The 12,798-nt window shown below is 46.0% G+C and overlaps 6 protein-coding genes across 6 annotated transcripts; all 6 read left to right on the top strand.

Moving 5' to 3' along the window:
• Positions 1-166: 166 nt before the first annotated feature.
• CC1G_12984 (hypothetical protein) lies at positions 167-1,719 on the top strand (the record flags this gene model as incomplete). Its single annotated transcript, XM_001841375.2, has 4 exons — positions 167-232; positions 686-882; positions 1,505-1,611; positions 1,670-1,719. 4 exons carry the CDS (start codon positions 167-169, stop codon positions 1,717-1,719), a joined length of 420 nt encoding a protein of 139 aa, XP_001841427.2.
• A 363-nt stretch (positions 1,720-2,082) lies between these two features.
• On the top strand, positions 2,083-4,210 carry CC1G_15518 (hypothetical protein; the record flags this gene model as incomplete). Its single annotated transcript, XM_002910931.1, has 6 exons — positions 2,083-2,291; positions 2,694-2,835; positions 2,896-3,067; positions 3,348-3,462; positions 3,685-4,055; positions 4,146-4,210. The coding sequence occupies 6 exons, from the start codon at positions 2,083-2,085 to the stop codon at positions 4,208-4,210; spliced, it is 1,074 nt and encodes a 357-aa protein (XP_002910977.1).
• A 2,440-nt stretch (positions 4,211-6,650) lies between these two features.
• Positions 6,651-7,144, top strand: CC1G_15517 (hypothetical protein; the record flags this gene model as incomplete). Its single annotated transcript, XM_002910930.1, has 2 exons — positions 6,651-6,704; positions 7,043-7,144. The coding sequence occupies 2 exons, from the start codon at positions 6,651-6,653 to the stop codon at positions 7,142-7,144; spliced, it is 156 nt and encodes a 51-aa protein (XP_002910976.1).
• A 661-nt stretch (positions 7,145-7,805) lies between these two features.
• On the top strand, positions 7,806-8,200 carry CC1G_15516 (hypothetical protein; the record flags this gene model as incomplete). Its single annotated transcript, XM_002910929.1, has 4 exons — positions 7,806-7,878; positions 7,930-8,014; positions 8,063-8,101; positions 8,173-8,200. The coding sequence occupies 4 exons, from the start codon at positions 7,806-7,808 to the stop codon at positions 8,198-8,200; spliced, it is 225 nt and encodes a 74-aa protein (XP_002910975.1).
• A 794-nt stretch (positions 8,201-8,994) lies between these two features.
• CC1G_12982 (hypothetical protein) lies at positions 8,995-9,306 on the top strand (the record flags this gene model as incomplete). Its single annotated transcript, XM_001841373.2, has 1 exon — positions 8,995-9,306. The coding sequence occupies one exon, from the start codon at positions 8,995-8,997 to the stop codon at positions 9,304-9,306; it is 312 nt and encodes a 103-aa protein (XP_001841425.2).
• A 1,904-nt stretch (positions 9,307-11,210) lies between these two features.
• On the top strand, positions 11,211-11,732 carry CC1G_12981 (hypothetical protein; the record flags this gene model as incomplete). Its single annotated transcript, XM_001841372.2, has 1 exon — positions 11,211-11,732. One exon carries the CDS (start codon positions 11,211-11,213, stop codon positions 11,730-11,732), a length of 522 nt encoding a protein of 173 aa, XP_001841424.2.
• Positions 11,733-12,798: the final 1,066 nt, after the last annotated feature.

Genomic DNA, 12,798 nt, shown 5'->3' with positions numbered 1-12,798 from the left:
AATGCACTAGAATACTTTTACTTTTAGTATTCGTGTCAGTCGGTATTTTGTGTTCCTGGAAAAGTGTGTACAGGGCTTCAAGTTGGAAACCGGAGCGTCGGGTCGTGCCACACCCTGAGCTGTCGCTGATCTCAAAAACGACAATGTCTCGAAAACTCGGAGTACAATGTCCCGCCACAATGAGCATATTGAAGATGAAGAGAAGCCAGGCAATGGCAACCACGTCGATAATGTGAGCGCACCAAATATGAATCTCAGCGTCAATCGCTCGGCTTTTGCCATAGTGCCTCCCTCAGGTTGCTCACCGTCACGTCCACGCGTTACCTCTCTTTGCCCGTGTGCTTCCATCGCTCGCACGATCTTAGACAACGACCACCGCGACTCCAGTAAGCAGCCATACAATCTGCGTCTTACCTCTCTTGTCATTTTCTCTCGAACACACAGTTTAACCAGAGGTTTTTCGTAACATGTGAGTAGTCTTCAATCCATCTCTAACCCTACAAAAAGGACAAGCGTGGACTGACTAGGAGGTTCTGTCAGATGCTCATTCGGATTCACACCAACAAAGATACCGGCCACTACCCATCCGGCCACGATTGTGGAAGCAAGCCACGTACACGTATAGAGGAGGCCAGGAACCCATTCCACTTCAGCGCCACGGGCGCTTCTAAGGCCGTCTACGAAGACCTCCTTCATCCTCGCCACTGGACAACGGCATTCGTCTGGAGAGCATGTATACCAACCCAGCGACTTTTCCATGTGTATCCTTTTGACCGCTTACGACGCATTCCACCACCCCAAGAGTTTAACTGGAAACCAGTTAGAGCACCAGCTCTACTCCACCGTCACCCTTCTCAAATCAACCCTCGGAGTACCCATGCCGTGGGTCATAGCTACCTATCAGGGTTCCGGTCCATCTCACGGTATCTGAGGGCCACCCGAGCGTCTCGAGACTGGTTCTGGGTTTGGGTGGGGCCTTACTTTGCCTTATAAAGTATAGTTCGCGCGTCGAGGATTCAAGCTCACCCAACCGACAATTCCGACCTCCAGAGCGACTCTTTAGCCCCGTTCGAACGCTGCGCGAGACTACAATACCTGAGAAAGGTAGCGTACCAGTCGGCTCATCGCTTTAAGACGCTGTTCATTTTCGACTGGTCCAATTCTGGTGTCGATTGGAAACTCGCCGTTTTATCACCTCTAGACGCGCTTTTCGTTTGCAGGCTTCCGGACACAATGGAGGAAGCAGATATTGCCTATCTTTTGTTGCAGCGAGGGATAACATTTCGGACCCTCTGGCCCGCTCCAAGTCCCTTCATCCAAACGTCCTCAAGGCACATCCAATCCCTCGTCGACCACTGAATCACACGTTTACAAAGGCTGATTACGACCTCAACCTCAGGACCACACTCCTTTCGGAGCCCCGTATGCAGGCAGCATTGCGACGAGGGGGGATATTGGCGATCGGGTCCTTAGGCATCTCGTGTACATTGACTGGATGCGTCAGATCAGGGCCGTCAGTTCACGTGGAAGTCGAAGCCAAGGTCTACTACGAAACCAAATTGACCACGGATGAACTTGATTTAATTTGCGGACCTTACCAGTGTGTCAATGGTACGTGCTGAAAGCGACTCTTAGTTAGTATCTTCTGATGAATTTATTGTCTTCTTAGAACAAGGACAGACATCCTCGAAGTCGTGGTGGCCATTGGCCCGGTTCTAGGAAAAGGACGAATGTGGCGAGAATTATGGGTACTGGTGTCAATGGAGGGAAGCATGGTATCAGCAAAGACTTGTCGCCATCGAAACAGGAAGGTTTGGTGAATGCCAACCATTGTCGTACACAGACTGGAAGTCCAAACAACGTGGTTTGAAGTCTATCCGATGTTTTCGCCGATCTGTTTCAGCCGAGGCCATGGCATTTATTGAAGCTAATTGTCTAGTATGAGCGTTACTGTACCCTATTCGTTCTGCAATGAGAATTACCCAATTCATCTCCTCGAATCCAGAGGTCCAATGGCAGTGCACTGAGCTCCTTAAATAACCGAAGTACTCTAAGTATTCAAAACGGATACATGCCTTTGCCATGGTACCTATCCCACTAGAAGTCCTTTCCTGCATTCACGGCTTTCTGGGGAAACAAGACGTGACCACATGTCTCCGAGTCAACAAAACCTTCTTCAGCCTGTCGCTCTCAACGCTTTATCGGGGAGACTCGCCACTGGCCTCCTCCGGCCCAAAGAATAACTGGAAACGGATTGAAATGATGGCATCTAGAGCGACAAATGCCGAAACGTACGCCAGCCAAGTTCGAACTTTGGTATTAGAAATTCCATGCCCAGCCTTGTCTCCGTTGTGGGTACTGGGGCCAGATGTTCAATCAAAGGAACATACCGTCGCCGTTATCACCTCGCTACTACCCCGCCTCACCCGCCTCACCCATCTGATCATTAATTCATGGTCTCACAACACCGATTGGATGATAATCGACGGATTGATCGCGCAGAGAGGACCATTCTGCAACCACAATGATAACAAGGTCCCAGACTCCATTCAAACCCTCTCAAAACTAACAATCTACGGTGCATGGGACTGGAGTAGACTTTGTTGCTGCAGAAATGTCAGAAACCTATCCATCATGACCCGCCTGGACAGCGAGTCCCTTTCTCTCACTACTCTCTTCCTCTCAGAATTCAGTGGCGGCTGTAACCTAGAAGCGCTCTCCTTGATCACAGACTTACACGTCGGACCCATAGAAGACTTCAAACTAACTTCTATCGCTTCCTCTCTGGTTAACCTTTGTCGACTAGTCTTGATCAATGAAGGCTTTATGATCTCTGTAAGTGACGGACGACCTCCGACAGACCTTTTCTCACTGATCGATTTACGTAAATCACAGACGATGCTTGACCTCCTTGCAAGAGAGAAGAACCCCGCATTTCCCTGCCTTGAAATATTGAAAATCAACCCCGGGAGCGGTTTCAGTTTCAACAATTCGCCTCGGTGCCGAAATGTGGAACGGCTGAACGGGATATTGTTGCCATACTTGAGGGTGTTCAAAGAGTCTCGGAGTTCGTTAAAGCTAATCAGGATTGGAGTAATAGTCTGCCAGTTGGAAGAAGGTATTAATAGCTCCTTCGAATGGAAAATGAGCGAAGATAGGAGACCTAGTCTAATCGAATTGATGATGTAGTTAAGTAAAGGAAGCCCATTCGTCGTGAGATTGTTCATTGACCACCGGACGACTTTGAATGATGCACGAAAAGTGCTGCAGTAATACTTCCAGCCTATAAAAGGTCCAGGGTAAAATCGTATTCACTCTCAGAGAACCCGGTGGTATGCCTCGCATAGGACCAACGCTTCCATTAGAACTACTACAACGAATACAAGGCATGCTAGACCGAACTAACACGGTCACATGCCTCCGAGTCTGCAAGGCAATGTTCCATCATTCGGTCGACATCCTGTATGAAAGTGATTCCCCGTACTTTCTCGATCCTCTTCAGGCATGGGGCCGGATCATTACCCTAACATCAGATTCATCCACAGCCCCCATCTACGCTAATCGTATCAGAGAACTCAACCTCGATTTGGTATTCTCCCCTCGCCCCCGTGTCAAGAAGCTGGTTCACTTACTCATGAAGTTATTTCCCCGCCTTACGCGTATCAAGAAGCTTATAATATATAGCAGCAAAGGGAGAGATGATAACATGGTTATAGAAACCATAGCCAAGAAACTTGAAGGCAGCAAGTCTGGCCACGGTATACTCTGCCAACACAACGACCATCAGAACACGCCGAACTGCCTATCCACCTTGAAATCCTTGACAATCCATGGCCCATGGGAATGGTCGTTTTTAATGTGCTGCAGGCACGTGGAATGCCTTGCGATCCATGGGCCCCTAGAAGAAGAAGATATCAAAGAATTATCGACATTCTTCGGAAATGTCAAGGGTCTTCAACGCGTCAAGACGCTTATCTTGGATGTACACATCCGTCCGCGCCGCACTTGGGAGTGTGAATTGACAACGTTTAGCAACTTCCTGCCGAGTTTGCAACGTTTGTCTATCTTCCAGAGTAGAAAGGGAGTTTCAGTGCGTCTGCAAAGCATTGGATCTCAAAGGTCACGAAGAACTAACCGCTTTTTAGAAGATAATCGACGAACTTTCCACCGACCCTTCGCGTTTAAAGTTATTGGAAGAAGTGTACATTAATAAAGGCGACTCACTCCTAACACACAACCCTGTTGATTACCCACTCGAATGGGATAGTCTGGTCCAGGAAATGAATCCAATTCTCACAAGAATAACAAAGTCAGGGAGACGCTCCTTAAGGTTTATCCAAATTGGCAAGCTTCAGTACAGCTTATCACCTACAAGTCACAACAATCCTAGCTGGAGACAAGAGTTCGTTCGTGATCTGGACTCCAGTTTACCTGAAGTATAATGATTCATTTACATACGCCAACTTGTCCTAGTATACTATAATGACACTTGAATTTATTGGTCTGAAGGCAAATACAGTCGGTTCTGAAAGTATGTACAAAGAAACCAAACACGTCCAACGAAGTCATATGATTTCGGGTACTTAAGGACGCGTCTTCAACGAGAGCATCGTTCCTCTACACCAATAATGGTTTCTAGGACAGAACGCGTACTCCCCATAGAGGTTTTAGCCATCGTTCATGGCTACCTCTCAAAGGAATCTATAGTGGAATGCCTTCGTGTCTGTACCGCTTTTTTCTACATGTCTTCGAGGGCCCTCTATCGCAATCATACCCTACTGCGTGGGATGGGCGTTAACAGGCTGTGGTCTCGGCTCCACGCGATGACAGCAAAAACAAAGTCAGCTGAGACATGCGCGAGACAGGTCCAGAAGCTCATTCTCGCATTGCCCCCGACCGCGAAGTTCAATGAGATTATAAACCTAATGAACGATCTATTTCCCCGCATGACGCAAATCACAGACCTCCTCGTAGTTGATTATCATAGTATTCAAGGAATTTACCCAAAAAGTCTCATCAACGCCCTGAGAAAAGCGGGAGTCCTTTATGATCCTGAAGGCTTAAACGACCCCCCAAAGACTATGTTAACTCTCAAGCTACTCACAGTGATCGGGGATTGGAATTGGTGTCGTCTGGCAAGTGGAAGGCAGCTTAGTGGTATCAATCTACGCTTCCCGATTAAACGATACTCTCTACTGCGGCTGTCAGAATACCTGCAAAATTGGGAATGCGCGCCAAAGCTTCAGTCCTTTACGTTAGCGGTCACTCCTCGTGTTACTGAACTACTTCTGAGACTCTCTGTCATCGGAAGTGCATTATCCGGAGTACGTTACTTGACCATCATACAATTGACAGATCGAGCTGTAGTGAGTGGACTATAAATGTAAAGGAACTTTAAATGACGAGATCAAGTCCCTACTATCTTTCTTGATCAAAAACACGCGCGCCTTCCCTGTTCTTGAAGACCTCCGCATCAACCCCGGAAGCAAATGGACACCGGACCCAATTCACCTCCCTGATTCCATCGTTTACAGTCTTCTAAACAGGATCCTTGTCCGAAGGCCTATGCTTCGGTCAATAACCATTGGTACTCATTCATATACGGCAGACCTTGGAGCGCGTGAAGAAGTCAATTGGAATCATCGGGAACTTTCATTCACACCTCGATAAAGTATGCGCAATAGGGTACTCCAACTGGCGTTTATTATTAATAAGCATTTAGGCCATATAAGCGACACTGTCCCAAAGAAAACTGCAGCTCACTCAGGTGTAATGCCGACCATCTACGCACTTCCAACTGAGATTTTAGAGCAAATTCTTGTCCTATTGAACCCTTCTGAGACTGTGGCATGTCTCCGGGTTTGTACCACATTCTTCTACCTTGCTGTAGACAGGATATACAGGTCAGAAGACGCGTTGACCTACCTCAGTCATCGACGGGCTTGGAGTCGCCTGAATACCCTTGCATCCGACTCACATACCGCCAGCTTCTACACAGCAAGAGTACGAGAACTAACTATGGTTTTTCCTGATGGAGTGAAGAAACCAGAAGCGGTGGATTTAACCCTCAGACTGTTCCCGAGGCTCACAGGAATTACGAAGCTTGGGGTGTGGTGCCAAAGCATCGATTCAATCCACGTCAGCGACGTTCTAGAAGAAGTCATTCGCCGAGACAGATCCGGAATATTTTGCAACCATCACAGAGGATCGGCGTCCATTTGTATGCCAGCGCTTACCTCCTTGCATGTATTTGGAGAATGGAGTTGGTGTAAATTGAGCTGCTGTCGCCCCGTATGTCACATCAGCATAGATTTTCCGCTCACACACAGCCCGCTATCAAGGTTCACTCAGTACCTCAAGTCCTCGGGCGGAGCGAGAACATTGAAAAGTGTCACGCTTACCGTAGATTTTGCCGTTCGGAGCCTACCGTTTCGACTATGGAGACTAGCAGCAGGTTTGACGTGTATAGAGAACCTGACCCTGGTGCAGCCCGGATTAATCTTCCAAGTAAGCTCCAGTAACTGATCCTTACTCGAACGAATCCTTACACCATCGGTCAGCCCATAATCGAACAACTTGTTGAAGACAATTCGTTATGTCCGAGTCTGGTTTCATTGACATTCAATCCAACGCTCCACTGGAACGAGTCTATGTCGATCGAAGAGGGTGAAGGGACAGAGGAACAGGAAAAAGAGAGGCGAGAAGTACGATCCTTGCTAGAGAAAGTCGGAGACCGTCGACCCAGACTGCGTCAGGTTACTTTTGGATTCCAGCGCTTTACTCGACAGGCAGAGGACAATCCTCCTTGTAAAGTACAATGGACATGTACCTTTAACACTTACGATGCCGCGTCAAGTTACCTATAAATCTACTTGATCCAGTCGTACTTAGCACCACCATTCCCGAGTTAAAGAACCTAGAGAGCAAAACCCATAAGTCAGATAATCTCATTCGTGGACTAAGATTAAAGACTGAATTATAAAAAAAAAGTTAAAACGAAATTCAGAGACGTTCCTGACAATCAAGCGAGTGGCCTTTATAGCTAGAGCCCCAGTGCCACCTTCATTCGGATGTTCCCCATGACCATCCTTTCCCTGCCACCGGAGCTGCTACATGCCATTTTTCGCTGGCTATGGAACCCTGAGGATCCCCGTGATGTCTCTTCCCTGGGAAGAGTATGTACAAACTTTGCACCCTTTGGACGCGAGTATCTGTTCCGAACCGTCGTATTTGAACATCCATTCGCACCTTCCAATACCACACTCGACAATCGAAAACGCGAATTCAGCACTCTACTTACACGTCGACCCAACTTAGCGACCCTCACACGGAAAATTAAGCTTGTATCGGATACCGGCGAATGGACGTGGATGTGTAACTCTTCGATGTTACAGATCCTACGCACCATTGCCGAGACTGGCCAATTGACTACCTTGCACGTCGGTTGCTCGTCTTGGAGCCCTTTAAATGGGTGCAAAACATGGGATGTCTTGTTTCCCATCATAGGTCGGACCCTCACCCACCTAACCCTCGACAATATCGCACACTTGTCTCCTTACCTTTTTGAGTCATTGCCCAATCTCACTCGTCTTCGCCTGTTTGGCGTGTTCTTTGATCCCCCTTCCGACTCTTTACCCACACCGCATACAAGCTTCCCCATTCTAAGCTCGCTCTCCTATTCCAGGAGGTCTCGCACTGTACCGGGCTACATAGGCGGACAATGTGAAATAATCACTCGATTTCTATCACTGAAAAACATCTATGCGGCATTCTTCCGGACAGAAACGGAAGATGACCTGGCCACCATGTTCGAAACCTTTCACAACTCACTTTCTCTGCAAAAGCTAACAGTCAACGTCTCTGGTCTCGGTGCCAGTTGTAAGACCTTCCAATACCGTTCGAATTAATAGCTAATTTGCACGTATACAGTACACTGGAGCGACGTTCTATCGATCCAGAAGTTCTCAATTCTCCGTCTCCGTCGCCTTACCCTGCTTGTCAATTATAAGCATTCGTATATGGTGGACCGAAAGCCAGTATTAGGCCTAACAACCTTTATTAGCGCCATGACAGCCACCCAGATCCAATACTTCGATATCAAGTTTGTGTACCTATCACACTATCGCTTCGATGTCGTCCATTTCTTAACACGCCCTGGGTGGCCCGATCTAGATTCCGCTTTGGAACTTCTCGTCTCTAGCAGCAATTCCTCGCTGGTACTGCGCTTCCATTTTATCAATTGGAGTTCAGCCTATGACATGAGCGCCCTCCGTGGAAACGAGCATCAAATTCTTTCCAATTTACAAAAGGATACGCGCCTAAACGGTATCCTTCAAGGCTCTCGAGCGCCAATCACACTAAGCCACTTAAAAACCCTCCTTCCACTGACTACTCAACGAATACGCATCGATATAATTTGGAGCTAAAGGGAGTTTCGAAGTCTGTTGGCGACTACCAGCTCCGCAAAGACAAAATCCAGTATACTGCCTAACAAACCAAAAGGATAACTCAAGGCTCGAGCTTCATCTAAGCTTGTTAGTAGTCACACCAGATTCCGGCTTTGATGACAAGGAGAACCTTGCAGTATGGAGGCCATAGCCTCCGAATTATTGACAGTTCAACAAAGTAGGCTGTACAAGCAACCCTTATTTAGACACATGTGAGACAGCAAAAGACGTATATACCTTTCGTTAAGAGAGTTGGACAGTTTCTCTTGTAGCTATTAGTATGAACACATAATCCGACGAATGCAAGTCAAACTGGAATGAATTCCTGTATAATCCACGATGCCCGCGGAAGGCATGCGATTAACCGCAGGGCTCAGCTCAGACTGTAATTACGACGTCAAACGCATAAGCCGTTGAATTAATTCTTATCCACACATTGGACCTCCAAATTCAATAAGGATATATTACACGTCGTCACTACAAATCTATCGGGCACTCGAGACATTGTCTTATTCGTCTTCTCCCTAAAGTCCACCTATCGCCTACAATGTCGCTTACTTCTATCGCCCCTGAGCTGATATGCTCTGTATACACTCACTTGATGAACACCGGGTCACTTCGAGACATCTCTTCACTTCAGTCACCTATGGAAGCCTATCACGAAGATCATATTAATTTCTTCGCTTCCAAGGGTCATGTGACCCCCCTTCCCAGGAAGCTTCCAGCCTCTCCCCATCCCAAAAAAAATCCAGGAAATTCCACCACCAGTCCACTTCCAGCTTCCACTTCCACCTTGGAACTTCCAGTGAACCAAACAAAGGGTATCCACTTCCAGTTCCATTCCAGCCATCAAATGTGATGCACTCCAAATGATTGATGGGAAGCCAACCTGGAAGCTCCAAAATAGTACCATTTTCGGGAAACAATAAACATAGATGATCAAATCAAATTCTGATTGACAATGAGTATGACATCATTTGTTCCTGTTCCTGATTATCATGACATCATGGTGCCTGATGATGTCAATCATTGATATCATTGATTAACTTCCATCATCAAAAGCCAATCTTATCTTAATTAGTGTGATGTCATCCTTCTCCTCCACCAGTATTTCATCCATATCTCACTCATTTCTTCGCTTTTTTGAGTAATTCTTTTTGATTCAAGTGTGAACCATCATTGGCTACAGGTATATATTATATTTGTATATACTCAATGATGAATAGATATTCAAAATTCGACCTTTTCAAGCATTGACACTATTATGACACATTTTTGGTGGAGAATATGGATATATCTTCCTCATTTTCTTCACCTTTCTTCTTGGAATCTTCATTGAAATAATCTAGAAATATGTCCACACATATACTAATGCACTTTTTCCTTGATAAATAGACTTTACCCCACCAAGAATGACAAAAACATGCAAAAATGCGCACCAATAGGATGAAGCTGGGCCGATTTCTGAGATTAAAACTGTTTCAAAGAGCGTTGAATGCCTTCTCTTTGATGGTACCGCTCAGTAAAACTTATGAGAAGTGGAACATACTGGAAAATGCGAAATACATGGATAAAATCACATTTTTAGTGATTTCACTATTCCTTTACTTTATACCTTTCCAAAGTCAATAAGATGTATTGGATATATCTCTCAGTCTTATTAAAATGCTTTTGTAAAAGTAATGAACTGTAGGTATCACATTAAAACAGTGAAAATAAAAAGTTCTATTTTTATAGGAAAACCGAATGTTTTAGATATTTTTAGGTGTATTGTGGTGTTTTTGGAAGAGGCAGATTATTATAACAAGTCTGTAAACCTTCTTTAAGGCTCTACAGCAGAGTTGGTGCAATTACATCAAAAATTGGGAGAGGTACTATTGAAATACTACACAAAAGAGGGACAAAATCAGGAATAAGACTATTATTTTCGCTTTTTCAGTATTAAGACTGGTTTCTATTGGTTTTTAAATGTAATAGAGAGTTCCCAATGTAGTAATAGTAAATGAATCAAAAAGAATTCCTGAAAAAAGCAAAGAAATGAGTGAGGTATGAATGAAATACTGGGGGAGGGAAAGGATGACATCATACTAATTAAGATAAGATTGGCTTTCTGATGATGGAAGTCAATCAATGATATCAATGATTGACATCATCAGGCACCATGATGTCACAATAATCAGGAACAGGAACAAATGATATCATACTCATTGTCAATCAGAATTTGATTTGATCATGTATGTTTATTGTTTCCGGAAAATGGTAATATTTTGGAGCTTCCAGGTTGGCTTCCCATCAATTTTGGAGTGCATCACATTTGATGGCTGGAATGGAACTGGAAGTGGATACCCTTTGTTTGGTTCACTGGAAGTTCCAAGGTGGAAGTGGAAGCTGGAAGTTGGATTGGTGGTGGAATTTCCTGGATTTTTTTTGGGATGAGGGAGAGGCTGGAAGCTTCCTGGGAAGGGGGGTCACATGATCCCTTGGAAAGCGAAGAAATTAATATGATCTTCGTGATAGGCTTCCATAGGTGACTGAAGTGTCTCTTCCCTTTCCACTTCTTGCGCAACTTTGGTCTCATTTGGTCAGGAAATCCTTTTTCGTACCATATCATTCAAGCATCCCACTTGTTCCTCGAAGACCGTTAATGAACGAAAGCAAGACTTCATATCTTTCTTGCATCACAATCCCCGAATCGCCGCCTTTGTTCGACACATTCGACTCTCATCCGCGCACTCCGACGCCCCGTGGATGAGCGACGCTGCAATGGAGCGCATTTTACTCGCTATCAATGCCGAAGGTTCATTGTCATCCCTCCGAATTGATGGCTCCGATTGGGACGCCTTGAACGGGGACGCTTTTTCACGTACCATCCTCCCAATAGTCGGACCTAGTATCACCCACCTCACCCTCGACAACATCGAAAAGATCTCGACCAACATATTTCTTTCTTTGCCGAAGCTCGCCTCGTTGAGCCTTTTCGGCGCCTTCTTCGACCTTACCCCCAACTCAGATCACCCAACCGCCATTTCACCTCATTCACTTCCTACTATCCGGTCCTTCTCCTACGAAAGGATATCACGGACTGTTCCGGATTATTTTGGAGACCTATGCGAGTGTATTACACACATTCTACCTCTCCACGATGTAGCAAGTGCATTCTTGCGTGCCGAGACAGAAGATGACCTCAATACCATGACCGACCTTTTCCGAAAGGCACACAACGCGCTTAAGGCCGTCACCATCGACTTGAGCGGGTTAAGCAACAAAGGCAAGCTACCCGAGTAAATTCTGGTCGCTTACTTCAAAGCTAATGTCCGCTTCCCCTAGTTCACGGCGCCGACTACCTTCGAACGACCGGATTCACTCCACTTCCTCGGCTGGAAAGCCTCACTTTAGAGATAACCTACACCTCGGCATATAGCGTTACAGACCGCCCTCTTATCGGAGTCATATTCTTTCTCAAAGCGGTCATAGCCAAAGGCATTCGACTATTGGACATTCGTGTCAAATACGGAGGCTTCCATCGCTTCGACTTAGCCAAGCTTGTCACTGATCCAAAATGGCCTGCTTTAGACGAAACTCTTGAAGACCTCCTTTCCCGACGCCCTGGCCTTCAAGTACGCTTCCAATTTATCTATTGGAGCGAGACCCTAGACAATACCGTCGTTCGACCCGAAGATCACGACATCATCGCAACCTTACTTGACAATCCCCGCCTCTCCCGGCTTCCTCGCTCCTGTCGAGATCCTCTCACTGTTTCTCATTTAAACGCTCTGCTACCCAAATCCAGCGAAAAGACACAGTTAGAGATAACATGGTCTTGATTAGCTTCCAATCTTGGTCTTCTTATATGTTGCTTATGCCAGTACCCTTCCACTTCCATGGCATGTGGATTAAAGTCTTCTAGGCCTCTTGAACTTTACAATGATGTTAAATTGACATGACATGTGTAGATCTGGTCATGGCATTACAGACTTGTATGCTACTAATAAAGCCGGTCATATAAAGACTGAAGGCCGCCGCGAATTTCCCTCAGCCTTGACCCTATGGCGTCAATCACTGGGTTTAATATCCCGACGGAGGTCATCGCAGAAATCCTTTCAGTAGCAGGGCCAAGGGAAGCGTCCACGTTAATGAGGACGTGTAGCACAATTTTCCGTCTCGGGATTGATGTACTCTATCAATCAAACAACGCATTCGACTTAACGCCGGAGCAAACATGGAGGCGTATAGAGACGCTGAGCTCGACATCGCTGAACTCGAGCCTTTACGCGCGTCGCGTGCAGCAGCTCTCGATCTACCTCCCTATTCATCTCCCGGTCGATCTGATCGTCTCAGTGTTGCTCAAACT

The sequence above is a fragment of the Coprinopsis cinerea genome, assembly GCF_000182895.1.
Source record: "Coprinopsis cinerea okayama7#130 chromosome 6 map unlocalized cont3.6, whole genome shotgun sequence".
NCBI classification, from domain to species: domain Eukaryota; kingdom Fungi; phylum Basidiomycota; class Agaricomycetes; order Agaricales; family Psathyrellaceae; genus Coprinopsis; species Coprinopsis cinerea.
This window is presented reverse-complemented; position numbering and strand designations above follow the sequence as displayed.